The 18,078-nt window shown below is 41.4% G+C and overlaps 2 protein-coding genes across 6 annotated transcripts in view; one reads left to right on the top strand and one right to left on the bottom strand.

The window, feature by feature from the left end:
* Window positions 1-18,078, bottom strand: part of NCKAP1L (NCK associated protein 1 like) — a 53,541-nt gene that overhangs the window by 33,010 nt on the left and 2,453 nt on the right. The window contains exons 2-6 of one of the 2 annotated variants that reach the window (XM_038577865.1): window positions 11,626-11,725; window positions 6,031-7,121; window positions 4,996-5,353; window positions 3,805-3,915; window positions 2,996-3,088 (exon numbers count right to left, since the gene is read on the bottom strand). In XM_038577865.1, coding sequence (XP_038433793.1) covers window positions 2,996-3,088; window positions 3,805-3,915; window positions 4,996-5,097 — 306 coding nt within the window. In that variant the 5' untranslated portion in view covers window positions 5,098-5,353; window positions 6,031-7,121; window positions 11,626-11,725. The remainder of the gene's footprint in view (window positions 1-2,995; window positions 3,089-3,804; window positions 3,916-4,995; window positions 5,354-6,030; window positions 7,122-11,625; window positions 11,726-18,078) is intronic. The other variant, XM_038577864.1, reaches the window with a different exon arrangement.
* On the top strand, window positions 7,116-13,258 carry GTSF2 (gametocyte specific factor 2). Of its 4 annotated transcripts, XR_005380205.1 has the most exons (8): window positions 7,118-7,999; window positions 10,085-10,182; window positions 10,608-10,728; window positions 10,907-11,008; window positions 11,789-11,855; window positions 12,029-12,088; window positions 12,512-12,582; window positions 13,067-13,258. XR_005380205.1 is itself a non-coding variant. In XM_038577866.1 (7 exons), exons 2-7 carry the CDS (start codon window positions 10,090-10,092, stop codon window positions 13,078-13,080), a joined length of 468 nt encoding a protein of 155 aa, XP_038433794.1. In that variant the 5' UTR covers window positions 7,116-7,999; window positions 10,085-10,089; the 3' UTR covers window positions 13,081-13,258. The 4 variants fall into 4 exon arrangements, 2 of the variants coding, with proteins under 2 accessions (XP_038433794.1, XP_038433795.1); XM_038577866.1 differs by lacking the exon at window positions 12,029-12,088 and having other exon boundaries at window positions 7,116-7,999; XR_005380206.1 differs by lacking the exon at window positions 10,907-11,008 and having other exon boundaries at window positions 7,120-7,999.

Here is an 18,078-nt window from a genome sequence, read left to right as displayed (position 1 = left end):
GGATCACGCCCTGGGCTGAAGGCAGGCACTAAACCACTGAGCCACCCGGGCTACCCGGGAAATGCAAATTAAAACAACAATAAGATACCACCATACACCCATGAGAATGGCTAAAATTTAAGTCTGATATTAGTAAGTGCTGATGAGCATGTGCAACAACCAGAACACTAGTATATTGGTGATAGGAGGAGAAAATGGAACCATGACTTTGGAAAAAAGTTTGGCAGTTTCTTATAAAATTAAACATATACATACCATTTGATTTAGCGATTCAACTTCTAAATTATTTACCCAAGTGAAATGAAAAATATGTTCCCACAATTATTTGTACTCAAATATTTATAGCATCTTGTGCATAATGGCCAAAAATATGCATAATGGACACAACCAATGTCTATCAAAAGGTAAATGGATAAATTATATCCATACAATGGAATGGTACTCAACAAAAATAGGAAATGAATCACAGTTACATGAAACAGCATAGATAAATATCAAAAACATTATACTGAGTGAAAGAAGCCAGACATAAAGGAATGCATACTGTAAAAATTTTAACTATATGAACCTCTAGAAAAAAGAAGAAAAATTTAATCTGGAAAGTACATTAGTGGTTGCCTGGGACCAGAGGTTGGGGAGATAGGAACGACTAGGGAAAAAAAAGATTCAGGGAACATTTGGGGTGATAGAAATTTTCTATACTTTCATTGTGGCGGTTGTTACACAGGTGCATACATCTGTTAAAACTTTTTTAAATGGGGAAAAAATGTTTCCACATTAACTTCCCCAAAAGGCCTTATTTAAATTAACACAAGGGAAAACCAAGGATAAGAGCAATTAAGATGCTTGCCCATGATCACAGACAAGTAAGCGATAGTATCAGAATTAGAACATGGAGACCCAGTGGTTTAGCGCCCCCAGGGCGTGATCCTGGAGACCCGGATCCCTGCATGGAGCCTGCTTCTCCCTGTGTCTGTGCCCCTCTCTCTGTGTCTCTCATGAATAAATAAATAAAATCTTAAAAAAAAAAAAGAGAAAAAGAACATGGAGACCATGATTTTTCCCTCTATACTACATGACTTCTAAACCTCTATCTAGCTCTGTGTTGCCTCATTTGCTAGGAGGGCCTTTCTAGAACTCCTTCCTGCAACCCAATTCCCACAGGTCATAGCTGAGGTTTGCTTTAAGCCACTCACCCAATGTCACTACACAAGTCTTATCCTCTTAAAGGTAAGAATCAGAGGGGAATGGAATTAACATTTGTTGGACTCTAACCTTACTATATGCTAAAGACTGAGCTAGCTTGTTTTCCAAGTATTATCTCATTTAATTCTCACAAATACCTCAATAGTAAATCTTATTTCCCCATTTTATAGATAAAGAAACTGGTATTCGAAGAGATTCTTGTCTAAAGTCATTTATCTGGTAAGTGGTAAAGCTGAGACTTGAAACCAAATGTGTCTGATTCAGAGTCTACCTACTTTACAGTGTACAACACCTCAGGGTCTCTATTATCCCTCTTGCCCTAAATGAACCATAGGATACACCCTGGGCTCAGAACTTTACCAACGCAGCAACCAGCAGTCTCTAAAATCCCCTTTGGACCCCAACTCTCACTAGTGAGAGGCTTCTTTATATGCATCTTTGCATTCTTTCAACCACCTCCACTAGCGCCTACCTTCTTCCTAAACCCTACCCTCAATTCCAAGATTAATAATTTCTGACCTGACCCTCCTTTAGATTTCACACTTTTCCATGGCCCCACTTCTCTTTTCATTGTGTACGGAATGGCTTGGGTTAGCCCCCTCTGGCAGACACAGGGCACCCAAACCAGGGCTCCACAGTCTGGCTCCATCTGAAGAAACACTATGATACTATCACAAGCTTCAATTGCTCAGATGGGTAAAATTTGTGTTATTTCTTTTTTCTTTTTTAATTTGTGTTATTTCTTAAATGCATAAATAATACATGTTCATTGCAGAAAATTAGAAAACACAAACAGGCATAATTTTAATTAATTTTTAAAACCAATCAAAATCCCACCAATCAGAAGTCCAAATTTTCTTTAAATGTATGTTTATCCAGGTAAATATACAAATTAGGGGCATCTTATGTCTTACTGTTTTACAATCTGCTTTTACATTAAAGAACATATGAAGAAAAAATAAAAAATAAAAAATAAAAAATAAAAAAAAAAAAGAACATATGAAGAACATTTTCCATGCCAATTAACATAAATATGATCATCTTTCAGAGCTGTGATGATATTCATTTATAGGCATGTACTCTGAACTTTTAACCAAGCCTCTATATATTGGATACATCAATTATCAACTTGTCACTTTATTTATGTATGTATGTATCTATTTATTTATTTATTGAGAGAGTATGTGTGCATGACTGTGCCACCAAGGTGCCCCTCAACTTGTCACTATCTTTTTTTTTTAAGATTTTATTTATTTACTCATGAGAGACACACAGAGAGAGGCAGAGACACAAGCAGAGGGAGAAGCAGGCTCCACGCAGGGAGCCCGACGTGGGACTCGATCCCAGGGCCCCAGGATCATGACCTGAGCTGAAGGCAGACGCTCAACCGCTGAGCCACCCAGGGATCCCAACTTGTCACTATCTTAACGCAACAGAGTATATTCTTTTTGTTTTTAAGAGTACATTCTTGTTATAACATTAGAATGCTACGCATGATCCCCACGATAATCACAAAGAAAGTAGCTCTAGAAGGGCGCCTGGGTGGCTCAATCAGTTAAGCATCCAACTCAGTTTCAACCCAGGTCATGATCTCAGGGTCATGAGATAGAACCCCACATTGGGCTCTTGCTTGAGGTTCTCTCTCCCTCTCCCTCTGTCCATCCCTCCAACTCATGTGCTCTAAATAAATAAATAAATAAAATCTTTTTAAAAATTAACATCTAATAAAGGAGCAGTAGCATCTGAAGGAGAATGCCTACATTGGGGTCCTGGGCTAGAGAGAACTCACCCGAAATTCCATGACATCTACAAATGACTGGTAGTAGTTGGTGAGGAATCTAATTATCTCGGCTTTTTCCCGATGTACTGGTCCTAAATGTTGCTGGGAGAAACACAAAACCAAAATTTTAAAACACAAAATAAGAAGACAATCGATCTAAATAACCCAAGAAGAACAGGAGTTATACCTAAAACATTCTCGAAGAGGCTTGAAATACACTGACAAAGTTGGAAGACGTCTAATGCTCTGAAGGCCTTAAACAAAGGAGATTCTCTAGAAAGAATGTTGCTTGTGGTTCTGACTAGATCAGTGCTAAATGAGAGGAAATTTCAAGGTCCCTTTCAGTCAAAGAGGCTTCTCATTTATATTAACATCAAAGGAAGCAGAGTGAGAAGATGCTACAGGTACAACGGTAAGAAATCTAGGGCTAACATTTAATCGGGGAGAAATAAGGGATATTCCATGAAATGTATGACTAAGTTAATCAGCAAGGAAACATTGGGAAAAAGGAACAATGGTAAAATATACACACCCTGCTGGGTTGATCAAGCTGTCTTCCTCTACAAGAACAAAGCGTTCTCAAGAATCTTGAAATGGAGAAAGGGGCGATGCTTTGCTCTAGCTTACCCTGCGAGAATCCCACCTTATCTCAGAATTCTCAAGACTACAAGGACCTGAAGCCCCGTGGGTGACCCCAAGAAAACTACTCTGTCCCCTGCCAACTTCAAAGAAAGGCAGTCAAAAGGGGAGCGTTTACACTACCCAAGCATAGAGTTATCTCAGAGAAAGGGGGTGGGGAGTGGGGACCATGTTCTCACCGTGCTGTTTCGGACATCTATGTTGGGAAATTTCTTGTTGATGTACTTGAGAGAAGATTCCATGGACTTTTCCAGTAAGAAAGGTGGCTTAGATTTGGGGTCTGAACAAGTCTGCACCAATAAAGCACATGATATTTCAACCCTTCCTCCTGCCCCTCCAAACGTACTCCTTCCTGCAGCATATCCATTCTCAAATAGTCTCTCCTACAGAAAGGGAGTCTGGGAATTCATTGTGAAAGCATAGCGGTAGGTGAGGAACAAGCTTCAGGACGCGAAGCCAACTATCAGGAGAGCTGAACAACCTGGGTATCTTGTCTTGCCGAGAAGAGTTCAGCGTCTGCTCGGCCCCAGGGCAAAGAGGAAGCTCTCACCCCACCCCTCAGCCGAAGCCGGAAGGAGTGAGAAAAGCAGCTGCTTAGGAGTTAGACTTCACGGGTGAGTGTGTCACAATTATTGTCCATATGTAAGTATCCCATCCCAAAGGGTGTTTGTGGGGGACATTGAGTCAGTGAAACCATGTTCCTGGTGGTTTATTTTATTACAAAATGCACAAAAGTTCCCTCTCCTTATTTTCTCTTCCAGAAACTCCACACTCCTGCCCATCTCTCTCTCTTTACTTCTCTAGGCCCAGCCCCTCGCCCCCTAGCCCAGCTCTTGTCCCCCAGCCTCTCTCAATTCCACAATTCCCATCCCAAGCAAACACACAGGACTGCAGCATGAACTCTCGGACTCTGAGTACTTCAGAAGGCACCTACCCATATTGTATTGAAATATCATATCTATTTTTTCCTTTTAGGGAAGTACTTCCATGGAAAAGTGTTTTGCCATAGACCCAACTTTGAATATCTTCAGAGTATGGGAGGATCAGCAATAAACAACGAAACCCAGAATTCTACACCCCAGACCTTTATTCGAGGGCCTCAGAACAAAATAATTTCCTACCCCCATACACCCAGCAGAAAGCAGGTGCTCTTGCTGGGGCAAGAATCATTACTAGAAGGGGGAAGCCCTTAAAAAAACCCTCCCTGTCTGCCTCCCAGCACCGGACGGCCCATATAATCCAAGTGATAGAAGGTCAGTTAAACCATCGGGGAAAGATGGGGGAGTCTAACCCCTGGAACTGCAGGCCTCAGGGTCCCCTGCCCTGCTGTGGCTGGAATAAGTGGTACCAGTCCAGCTGCCCGTGCCTACCTTCTTGATGTTATACATGCGGATGAGAACCCCCTGACCTCGATCATTCAGGATGGTGAGCTTCTCTGCCAATTTATGCTGGTAGGCAGAGGTCAAAGACATGATGGCCACCGAGAGACAGGAGTATCCGGACAGCGATGCCTAATCTCCCCAAACACTTTCAGCTTGGGTGGTGACACCCCCTGGGCGGAGGGACCCAGCCTGGTTGGTGCGCTGGTCTTCCTGTTGCCTCTACAATTGGCTCATGGGTGAAAGCAGTCATTACGGCTCACAGGCCTTCAGAATCTTCTTGTGCTTCCTCTTGCACACTCAGCAGGAGACACTTCCTCTTTCTAGCTGTGCAGCACTATTGGTAAGACTGTGAAGTGGGTGGAGGCAGGGGAGAGGGACAGGCTTTCAAGGCTCTTCCACAGTCTGGTACCAACCTTTTTGGCCTTAACCCTTCACTCGTGTCCTATAAAAAGCTCAACACCAGACAAAAATGTATAGACCACCCCGGTCCCATACACCTTTATACTACTTCCTCTTTTATATATCCCCATCAAGAATACCTGTTATTCGGAGCTATTAGGCCTATTCATCTTTTAGAGCCCAGATTAAATCCCAACTCTTGCCTCATCATCCCATCTAATGTCAAATATTATATAGAACATCATATTCTTTTTTTAAGACTTTATTTAGGGATGCCTGGGTGGCTCAGCAGTTGAGCGTCTGCCTTTGGCTCAGGGCATGATCTTTTTCCTTTTTAAATCTTTCTTCTTTAATGAATTCTTCTGCTTAGTTTATTTATTTATTTTAAGATTTCATTTATTTATACATGAGAGACACAGACAGAGAGGTAGAGACACAGGCAGAGAGAGGAGCATGCAGGGAGCCTGACGGGGGACTCGATCCCAGGATCACATCCTGGGCCAAAGGCAGACGCTCAATCGCTGAGCCACCCAGGCGTCCCCTTGACTGAATGAATGTTAGCACTAATATATTCTTGCCATCCCAACTGGGCCTTCGCTCCCTAATTTAAGAAAACAAACTCACTTTCAGGTTTCTTTCAAGGCAAAAAGCAGAAGGTCGTCAGAAAAATTCTACATTGAGTCGTCTTCATATCTACTTCCTTTCTGATACCTTTTCTCAGCTTTCCAACCATCCTCATTTTCCATATCCAGGGCTCTTACATTGTCCCCGTAAATCCTGGAGTGGAGGGATGGGGGGAGCTGATGAGCGTTATTGTTCCCAAGAGAACGTATCTTTTACAGAAGCAAGAAGATGGCAGTGCTTAACAGTCAAAAATTCCAAACACCTCTAATGGAAACTCTACACGTTTGGAGAATGGGATCTGCCTTCCAGTTTATTCACCAGATAGAGCCCCTAGAAAGCTAGAGGCCTGCCATAGGTGATATTGGCCTCAAGGATTTGAATCACCTGCTGTTATCAAAGGAACCCAAGTTCTACTAGAGGCATCTGTGAGGTTTCTGTTGCTCTTCCACGTTGATGGGGGAGAGTAGGAGCAGGCGGTGAGAATCCCACACGTAGGAGGCGGAGCGGTAGTACAGCAGCAGCCTTCGTGCAGGTTAGTGTAGTTCTACGGGATCGTTTTCTCTTGCTTTTCTTATCCTGCTGAAACTTTTGTTGAAGACTCTCCCCACGAAGCTGATCTAGTTTTCTCCTGTTCCCTAATACATCCTTCCCAACCCAGCGGAGACCAACCTCCGTGAACGTAGACTTTCCTCACTCGTGCATGCTTTCCCCTTGCTGACCCAAATCCTAGCCAATCTTCTGGATCTGGTTCAAAGAGTCCAAAGCCCGGCCCTTGTGAACTCCAACAGGACTTGGTCCCCACCATGTATTTTACGTCTAAATTAGGCCCCGCCTTTCCATGCCGTTTCGTATTATACTGTCACCTCAGCTGGACTGTAAGATTGCTGGGGCCTGGAAACACTCATTTCCTTGTACTTGTTCTGTGGGAAGAGCCTACATTTTGACATCAGGCAGAATTTTGTGCTTGAATACTGTTGAGTCCAGTGCACTAGGCCTTATGACTTAAAGGCAAAGAGCCCAGGTCTGGAGCCAGAAAGCTTGAGTCCACATCCCAACTCTATCACTTGGCAGCTCTGATCCAGTTTCCCTGCCTGCAAAATGAAGATGATATTGATAATAGTTCCTATCACATGCAGCTACTGTGTGTATTAAATAACTCACCTACATACGAAGCGATGGCCTATTCACTATGTACCGGGTACTTTAAGTGCTTTACATGTATTACATCAAATAATATTAATAATGCTACTCAAACCTGTGCTAGCTTTGTAACTGTAGGATTGTCTATCACCACTGAGTTGGTCTCCTAACCTATAAAACAGTGGGAATCCCCCGTACACCTGCAGAAGTGGTCATATGATCCGGCGTTTATAAACATTCAGCTCGAGGCCTGGTACACTGGATTCAGAATGCCAGAACGAAAGTAAAATTTGGGGGGTTTTTTTGTTTTTTGTTTTGTTTTGTTTTGTTTTGTTTTGTTTTGGTTTTGTTTTGTTAGTACGTAGTGAGCTAATGCACTTCCTCTGAAATTCTACTTGGCACCCCATAAAGGAAAAGGCCAGGTTTAAGACGGGACTAATCATTCCAACGGGTAGTCTTTAGAGAAACTTCACTGGAAAGATCACGCAGCAGTTCTTCCTGGAAACTGGAAGGAACCTCCCGAGGACGGCCGGACTGCCCCCGAGCGGGGCCTAGTGACCCTGGCTACAAATCAGAATCCCCTGTGGAACTCTTTTAAAGCTACAGTTGGCCAGACCCCATTTGTGAAGATTCTGATCCACTAGTTCCGGAAAATCTGTCACTTTAAAACTACCCCGGGACTCTCACCCACAACCAAGACTGAAACACCACTTCAGGACTTAACTGACATCCAGGAACTTCCAAGCCTCTGAGAAACCACAGACCATATGGTGGGAGAAGAGGAATTGAGTAGCTTGAGCAGAAAGTGGACTCACATCACTTGACAAAGGTACGCTGCTTGCCCCCTCCCCAAACGTTGGCTGTTGGCCTCGTTTTGACCTACAGAAGCGATAGTTTCCCTCTTCAGATCCAGACACTTCTTTTTAAATTCTTGAGAGACGCCGCTTCAAGAATAAGGTAGGTCTCAAGAGACTTTAGATGTGGTTCAACTGTCAAGGTAGCATCAAGGCTAGGATGCTCTTGCCAAGTCTAACACGTATTATTTTTTTTTATAAATTTATTTTTTATTGGTGTTCAATTTGCCAACACACAGAATAACACCCAGTGCTCATCCCGTCAAATGCCCCCCTCAGTGCCCGTCACCCAGTCACCTCCACCCCCCGCCCTCCTCCCCTTCCACCACCCCTAGTTCGTTTCCCGGAGTTAGGAGTCTTCATGTTCTGTCTCCCTCTCTGATATTTCCCACTCACTTTTTCTCCTTTCCCCTTTATTCCCTTTCACTATTTTTCATATTCCCCAAATGAATGAGACCATATAATTCTAACACGTATTAAACCAAATGGCCTCCGTGATAGTCTTGGCCTCCCACCTGGGACATCCAGCTATAGATAATTAGGGGAGTGACCCAAGGTCGTCAATTCTTGCTGCCTATTCTGAAGCGCTCGTTGTTTATTAAGCCCAGCCTTATCAGTCTGACCACACTTCATACTTTCCTCGGCTGCTGGCTAAAAGAAGGGTTTGGGGTTATTTGACGACAACATTTCGGCATGAAAGCTCTTCTTCCATTATCTTTAAGAATCTAAAGATAACTACGCAATATTGGATTATACGGCAACCTTTATTTTCCAGAAAGCCAATTCACTTTAATAATAAGCATTTGCGGCTCTACTATTATCATTAATATGCAGTGGGAGCTTTAAAGAGCCACCCTGGCTTGTGTTCTTAAAAGATACCTGAGTCTAAATCCCTGGACTTAATCATCTAAATGCCCTCAGGAAAATCTGACATTTAACAGTCTAGCTCTGTGCCCTTTGTCTATGCCCTAGGCATGATGCAAAGCAGAATTGAAATGGGCTATTCTAGGGGATCCCTGGGTGGCTCAGTGGTTTAGCGCCTGTGCCTTTGGCCCAGGGTGCGATCCTGGAGTCCCGGGATCGAGTCCCATGTGAGGCTCCCGGCATGAGGCCTGCTTCTCCCTCTGCCTGTGTCTCTGCCTCTCTTTCTCTCTCTCTCTGTCTATCATGAATAAATAAATAAAATCTTTAAAAAAAAAAAAAAAAAAAAAAAAAAAAAGAAATGGGCTATTCTAGGCACTTTTCTATCCTTAGTGCTTATGCCAGTCTGCCTTGATCTTTTCCCCCCTATCAGACTATGCTGTCCCTGCTCTGCAGAAATCTCAGCTGTAGCTGTTGCCTGGAAACTTGGGAGTCCTTGAAGTGAATGTCTGCTAGGATAGCTAAAGACAGCTAGCCATAAGGGAAAGTAGGCCTCCTATTGGCAGGAAAATGTGGCAGATTCGAGATGGTGTATTCTTAGTTCACTTCTGGGAGTCTTCATATGTTAATACCTACAACTTTAGAGACTTCAGACTGGCGTTCTCAGATAATTATAAGGTAGCCTGGACTCAAACATGGTACTGTTCATTCTTCCGATCCCCTCTCCCCAAAAGTGGCTATGCTGATCTGACAAGGAGCATCCTTGTCTAGTAAAGAGCTTAATTTAGACACATTTGGCAAAGAGATGAGAAGGAGCAATGCTGAACAGGAAAGGAAACAGCTGCCCCAGTCTTGCTTTCTCAACACTCAAGCTGATAGCGTTGAATTTCATCTTGCCCCAGTGCTGTGAGCTTTCCAAGGAGCCTCGCCTGTTCCATCCTCTATCTGGGGGCAAAGAATTCTATCCAAAACAACCTATTAGACTCAAATATATGTACAAAGGTTAAGTTTTGGTTTTCCAAGGCATACAAGCAGTTCTCCTATTATCTAACTGACTAGGCTATTGCTTTAGTCATCCTTCATGGTGAGATACCCACACCTCTCACTCTTCTTTTGACAACAGTAGTAGGCCTGTGTCAAAACTACCTGATGTTAAATGTCAATATTTTCTTTGCCAACTCACGGTTCCTACTATTTAGGCCTCATGGAGACAGAAGCCTTGGAAAGATGTCCTTATGACCCAAACCACAGGATGCCAGCCAGCAGGTTACAGTACCACCTGGCATCATGTAGAAAGGTAAGTTTTCCTTATAAAAAAAAAAAATGTTGGAGATCCCTGGTTGGCTCAGCAGTTGAGTGTCTTGCCTTTGGCTCAGGGTGTGATCTTGGAGACCCGGGATCAAGTCCCACATCAGGCTCCTTACATAGAGCCTGCTTCTCCCTCTGCCTGTGTCTCTGCCTCTCTCTCTGTGTCTCTCATGAATAAATAAATAAATAAATAAAATCTTTAAAAAAAAATGTTAACTCACTGGAGGGAGAAAAATAAGATTGGAAAATGTTAAAGATTAAAAAAAAAAAAAAAAAGAACAAGCTTCTGACCATACATAGCACTTAGCAGTTCTTAATGTTGGAAATGGTTTGTCTTAAGCATTTCCAGAAAGGAATGGAGGGTGGAACACAGGCATTGTATAATAGCCATTTAATGAGCTTTTTTTCTTTTAGAAAAATCTGAAGATAGCTAAAAAGATGGCTAACTGCAAATATAACGCTTGCCATGTGGTCCCCATCAAAAGGCTCAAGGAACATGAGGTTAACTGTGTCAACAGAACTGCTGTAGATGATGGTAAGTGCTTTGTTTTTTGTTTTTTTTTTAATTTGAGGGGCAGATAAGTGGCATCAAGTGCTATCGCCCCCTGTCCTTCATATTTCATAACTACGGAAATCTTAGCCAAATGAGAGGAATGAAAAACAAAAGGAAGTTTCTACCCTGCTCCTCTAACTTCTGATCTGCTTCATTTCAGAGCCATTTAATCTTCCAAAGTTCATTTCTCCAAGTTTGGAACCAAATAAAAAACTTTCTAATACTGCCAATCAGATTTTTGACCCCAATGTCTGGAACATAGGTGAGCAAGGGTGAATCAGTGAACACAGTCATAAATGAAAGCTTGGACCCTAAGCCCTTTGTAGCTAATTAAGTACTATAGTCCTGGATAAATTAAGTCTTAATACTCCTCCCACAGAAACCTTCAAAACAATCAAATAAATCTGAGAATTTCATCTGTTCCTGGAGAGGCGACCCAGTAAAAAGGAGCCTAATTAAAACCTAAAATAATTTATAATCATTTAAAGAATCTTATCTTGGGACACCAGGGTGGTTCAGCGGTTGAGCATCTGCCTTTGGCCCAGGGCGTGATCCATGAGTCCTGGGATCGAGTCTCACATCAGGCTTCCTGCATGGAGCCTGCTTCTCCCTCTGCCTGTGTCTCTCTCTCTCTCTCCCTCTCTGTCTCTCAAGAATAAATAAATAAATAAAATCTTTTTAAAAAATTAAGAATCTTAGCAATATCTGTTCCCTTTCCTTTTTTTAAAAGATTTTTTTTAAATCTTTTAAAAATCCACACTTGGCTTCCCAAGCTGCCACAGAAAGAGAAAGGAGGTACAGGGGTCCCTTAAGCATCTTGGCCCAGAAGAAATACTTCCAGTCACATTCCATTGGCAAAAACTTGTCATATGACCCTACCTAAAGTCAGGTTGGTGGGAAAGCAGTCCCTGGCAAAGCAGCCAATCCCCAGCAACAACTATGGAAGGGAGATTCAAATCTCTGCTGCCAATGGGTTTCTCTGCAAAAATATAAAAATGCTTAGTACTTGTATCACGTCTCCATCCTCTCTTCTTCTTTCTAGATAACACACATCATTCTCCTTCATTTGTTCTTAAGACATTTGTTCCAAAAATGCTGGTCTGTGAAAGGTAAGATAAATCATCTTACAGAAGTTATTGGAATAGAGACCAAAACACCTTTAAGGTTGACTCTTAAGGTGAGATGGTCGCTAAGTCATAGGCATGGCAGATGCCTAAATTTCATTATAAATTTTAAAAGACCTATATTCATGGGCTCTAAGTACTTCCATTCCCTCCCGAAGGCTCCTCTCTTAGGACATTAATCCACTAAGGCCTTGATTCCACAAAGTTCTCAATTCTAGGTAAGATTTTCAAAGAATAAAAAACCCTTTATAAAGTTCATAAGATTTTGAAGGGAAAAGAATCCGTACACTTATACATGAAACAACCTAACAAGGATCCCCAACCTAACAAGCTTGAAGGGCATATCTAGGGTAACTCCATCAATGGAGTAACCCATCACACAGGGGGGAGGGAAGTACAAAGGAACTATATATATATATATATATATATATATATATATATAAAATAAATTAAAATTAAAATAAAAAAACAAAGGAACTATATAAAACAGAAACTTGTACAAAATCAGTAATTTCTACCTGGCATTTAATAATATCCACCATTTTTTATAATGTAATTTTAATCTCCTAGAACTGGTTATCTAAACTAAATCTCTAGTTCTGGTCCCCAACTAACTTTCCTTTTTTGGTCATCTCCGACAGTGACTCAAGAGACATAAAAAAAGAGACTATGGATGATAAACATCCTAACAACGTTAAGTCCTGGAGAAAAGGTAGGGTAACATTTTTAAACTAAAATCATGGTTCTACAATAATCACATCGTTTTAACTAATATCACTAATGTATTCTAGGTCTTCAAAGATGCTTAGACAAACTTTTATTCTTTAAAAAAGTAAACCATATTTTCTACTGTAAGTCCTTCTCCCTGGGTGGCTCAGTGGTTTGGTGCCTGCCTTCAGCCTACGAGGTGATCCTGGAGTCCCGGGATCCAGTCCCACATCAGGCTCCTCGCAGCCTGCCTCTCTCTGCGTGTCTCTCATGAATAAATGAATAAAATCTTAAAAAAAAAAAAAAAAGTCCTTCTTCCCCCATAACAGAAAGCAGGGAAAGTCCCAGTGGCTTTAAGTCAGATTGGCAGAGAAAGAGCTCTCTAGAATTCTATTGGAAATGCAACTAATGCACATCAAGCTTAGGTCTTCCATAAAAACATTTTCATTCAAAATGACACTACCCTAATGTTGTCTTTCTACCTGTAGGTCAGAAAAACTGATGGAGAAGCTGTGGATAAAAGAGCCAGCAGACAGAAAATTTATTTTTCTTTGAAAACTTTGGTGAAATCTTTATTTTTTTTTCCCCTTTGGTGAAATCTTAACTGTCATATTTTAGGTAACAACTCCAGTCATTGTTGGCATCTTAACATGTTTTTATTTATTTAAATAAAGAATACTTTTCCTATGACAAGCTTCATTGGATTTTTTTTCCCTTGTTTTCATATCCTCATTTGTCAACCAAAGGCTAGAAGGCTTATTTGCCTATTTCCCTTATTAGTAGAGGAAAGACAGCTACCACGTGGGCTATGCTATTCCTTAACCAGATTCTTTATCCTCCAATTATTTTTCTCCTACTCCAAGTCATGTACCATATGACCATTAGATTATCCTTCTTCAGTCGGTTTTGTACAACTCTTTCATGCTTAAACGATACGGTTTTGGGGGGCGCCTGGCTGGCTCAGGGGTAGAGCGTTACAACTCTTGATCTCAGGATCTGAGTTCAAGCCCCACATTGGGTGAGGAGCCTACTTTAAAAAAACACAAAAAAATACAGTTTTTATGACAAGTGAGTTTGGAGCATGTCTCTAAATCTCTCTTCTTAACTCTGTAGAAGTAAGTTTACTCCCATCTTAAATATACCTTATTCTTTTCCACTCTGTTCGTTTTAAAATGCCACCCCTTGCCCTTCAACCGCTGAAATTCCTTTCTAGCTTTTTTTTAAAAAATATAATTCTTAATTCTCACCACATTTAAATCTTCCAGGCATCCAACCTCAACCATACCACACCCTTCCCATGAGAAGTCAGAATCACATGCTGCTTTATATTTGCTGAACCATATACCACTAGCCAGGTTCTATGCATCTAGTAGATAGTCACATACTTGGTGCTTAAACTGAACCAAGACCCAATTTATAACAAGCCAAAATTTGTTCCTTTTAAGCTGTAAATTTTTTTTCAGCTAGTTAATTTTAAAATTATTACCTTGGTTTTTGTTGCTAGTTTACTGATTAGTTCGGGTATATTCAGAATTATAATTAAAAGTAGAAGTTGTAATCAAATGGATATCTTCTGCCCTTAGAAGTCTTATCCCTATTTCCTAGGTCCTTTTTCAAATGGTCTTTTTTTTTTTCCTTCAGTTAAAAAGAGGAAACAGAAGGGAGAAAAACTAGATACTTTTAGTATCTAACACATTCTAGTATACTGTGTACAAAGGAGGGCTAGTGATTTACATTACTATATACAAGACTTTTATCTCTTGACTAAGGCCTTACATATCTTTTGAATTTCTTAAATCATACTTTGGTATATTAACACCAAACTATATGAAAATTAAAATATTTCCTAAGAAAAATGGCCCAAAAAGATAAAGATGTCTTTCTCCCTCATATTTTCAGTATATGGAATCTTCCCCTAAAAAACCATGTAGTCTTAATTGGAGCAACTACATAACTTTTCCTTCAAACCAGGATACTCTTAAGCATGAAAAGGAGAATATAATATGAAATGCCTGGGTGGCTCAGCAGTTGAGCATCTGCCTTTGGCTCAGGGCGTGACCCCAGGGTCCTAGGTCGAGTCCCGCGTCAGGCTCCCTGCAAGGAGCCTGCCTCTCCCTCTACGTCTCTGCTTCTCTCTCTGTGTGTCTCTCATGAATAAATAAAATCTTTTAAAAGGGAGGGGGAATAAGAATTATCCTGAGATAACCAAAAAATCAGGGTGGCCACCCTAGTCTTAAGGGATAAAACATCGCTATTTGGGCAGTTGTCATTCAAAATATGGATGCCAGATACTCAAGTCTCACTTTAAGAAGTTTTGAGGGGTACCTGGGTGGTGCTGTCCATTAAACGTCCAACTCTTGTTTTGGGCTCAGGTCATGGTCTCAGGATCATGAGATCAAGCCCTGCACTGGGCTCCATGCTCAGTGCCGAAGGCTCTCTCCCTCCCTTCCTCTCTCTCTCAAATAAATCTTTAAAAAAAAAAAAGTTATGAGCCCCTCAGAAGATGGCACAATAGAAACTAAAATATCACTTTTTTTAGGGATCCCTGGGTGGCGCAGCGGTTTGGCACCTGCCTTTGGCCCAGGGTGCGATCCTGGAGACCCGGGATCGAATCCCACATCGGGCTCCTGGTGCATGGAGCCTGCTTCTCCCTCTGCCTGTGTCTCTGCCTCCCTTTCTCTCTGTGTGACTATCATAAATAAATAAAAATTTAAAAAATAATAATAATAAAATAAAATATCACTTTTTTTGGCCTTTGACATAACATTTGATCAAAACTTTTAAAAAAAATTTTTTTACAGAAAAATACTGTTAAAAAAGTTTCCAAGTTATTGCCTCAAAGCCTGCCTAGATTCCCCAAAGTCTTAACTATTCCCCCTCCATACTCCCATAACAGATGGTTTATGCCTCCATTTAACATCCTTTCGTTCTGATCTACTATTATCAAACTCTAAGATGCTTTAGGACGGGCATGATCTTGACTGTGTAATAGTCCTGGGCCCCCACACATAAATCAAAGTTGCTGAATGTGAAGAATCTATATAGACATGGGTTAAAAGAGACTCGGTGCCCCGGCCTAAACATTTATACTGAATCAATCAATCTTTCAAAAGCTTTGGTAACCAGATTCACTCATCTTCACCAAAAAGTCCTATCAAGGCAATTTAAATTATATCTATGTAGTAGTAATAAGACTTTCTAGCTATAAAGTTTCTTTTGTATGATCAAGTTTAAGATTTCCACTCTTACATTCATAGCATGAACCATGGGGGGAAAATTACTCATATGGACCAAAACCTTACTCACTGGTTCCCCAGCTTTATCCTATTGTTGGTCCATATTTCACAACCTTTTTGTGCAGACCTCCCAAGCAGCTGTGGTATAAAATGAGGAAAGAAAAAACCTCTAATATTTTCGTCTCTTTAACAACCGTAGTGGCCATGGTCCATTCATTATAAAGGAGCAATGTTGACAACTATAGTAAAAGGCAGTGGTTCTCAAACTTTAGTAGGTATTAAAATCACTTGAAGGTCTTGTTAAAACAGATGATAAGCCATCCCATCCCTGAGTTTCTGATTCAGTAGGTCTGTAGTAAGGCCTAAGAATTGGCATTTTCTCAAGTCCCCAAGTGATACTCTGCAGTCCGGGACCACACTTCAAGAACCACTGGCCTGATACACAGCTTAAGTGCTAGGAGGGAAAGAGGATGGAAGGAGGTACTAGAAAACCTAAGAACATAAACCCAGGCAAAGGTTAGAAAACTTTACCAGTGGGGGGGAAAATGACCCTTGGGTTTAAACATTTGACATTTTTTTCTGTGCTTTTGTTTTGTTCTTTTATCTTTTTTAAGTAGGCTCCAGGGATCCCTGGGTGGCGCAGCGGTTTGGCGCCTGCCTTTGGCCCAGGGCGCGATCCTGGAGACCGGGGATCGAATCCCACGTCGGGCTCCCGGTGCATGGAGCCTGCTTCTCCCTCTGCCTGTGTCTCTGTGCCTCTCTCTCTCTCTCTGTGACTATCATAAAGAAATAAAAATTAAAAAAAAATAAATAAATAAGTAGGCTCCACACCCAGCGTGGAGCCCTACGCTGAGCTTGAAGTCATGACCGGAGCTGAGATCAAGAACCAGTTGCCTAACTGGCTGAGCCACCCAGGCCCCCCTTGACATTTTTTTAAAATAACACATGAGAAGAATGGCAGTTTTAGAATTTTAGAATTGTTCTGTGCAAGGCTAGTCATGGGCATAAGTTTTAGTACGTAGAATTTCTTTAGTAAATTCTGCGGTCCTACCATCTTTCAACAACCTTCTTTCAGGAAGTTCCATTCCTCACCTATCGGTTGATAAAGCCTTGCCAATCCGATACTAACCTAGGTCTGAAAACTTTGACCTAAATTTGCATTTTAGATGCCAGCACAGAAAGAGAGTGAGGGGCTCTTTGTCGCTGACTCCCGGAAAAAGGAACTACCTAGAAGTCAAGGAAAAACACAGAGAACAGATTTCCCAAGCCCACTGGTAACTGTCACAGGCAAGGTGCGTCACACAGGAAGGTGACGTTTACATAGTAAGACAGAAAGACTTTAAAGTATAAATTTTTAAAAATTACTATAAGTTTTTTCATTCATCCTGTATTATCCTGTGTTTCTAGAGCTAAATGTTGCCTATTCATTGCAAACTCCCATTAGGGACTCTTTTTTTTTTTTTTTTTCAAGATTTTATTTATTCAGGAGAGACACAGAGAGAGAGAGAGAGGCAGAGACCCAGGCAGGGGAAGAAGTAGGCTCCATGCAGGGAGCCCGACATGGGACTCGATCCCGAGTCACGCCCTGGGCTGAAGGCGGTGCTAAACCCCTGAGATGCCCTGGGACTCCTTTTTAAACATAAATTTATTTTCTTTGGCTCCCTGGTGGCAGCACTTCTCCCTGCTACTTTGCCTGAAAAGTTGTAAACAGCACCAACTTTTCACCCTCCCCTAAAGCAATACTTCCCAATCCATCCTCAACAGTAAGACTATCTATTATGATCCCCTAGATCGTTCATTTTGAAATATTTTGCTACTGTGTTTATTCAATGATTTTCCTATTTTTAATTATGCACTTAAGTACAGGTCAGAACTGATAGATGAGAGAATCAGAACTTTGTTGATAACATCCAGGCCAAAAACAAAGAAATTTAATATTTTAGTCTTCTGGAGGGCTAAGTTTAAGTTTTATTGGGCTATCTAAAACACTGAAAATCCCTATAGAATCTCACGGACTACTGGAATTCCTTCAATCCTGAGAGGTAGGAAAACTCATTCTCTAACAAAGATTTCTGTGGCGGGGGGTGGGGTTGTCTGAGTGGCTCAGTCCATTAAGCATCAGACTCTTGGATTTGGCTCAGGTCAGGACCTCGGGGGTCATGAGATGGACCCCCATGTCACGCTCCATGCTAAGCGGGGAGTCTGCTTGAAGATTCTCTCCCTCTGACCTTCCCCCTCCAAGTAAATACTTTTGTAAGATTTTT

The sequence above is a fragment of the Canis lupus genome, chromosome 27 (assembly GCF_011100685.1).
Source record: "Canis lupus familiaris isolate Mischka breed German Shepherd chromosome 27, alternate assembly UU_Cfam_GSD_1.0, whole genome shotgun sequence".
Classification (NCBI taxonomy): domain Eukaryota; kingdom Metazoa; phylum Chordata; class Mammalia; order Carnivora; family Canidae; genus Canis; species Canis lupus.
Note: the sequence above shows the minus strand (reverse complement) of the source record. Positions and strands in the feature narration are given on the sequence as shown.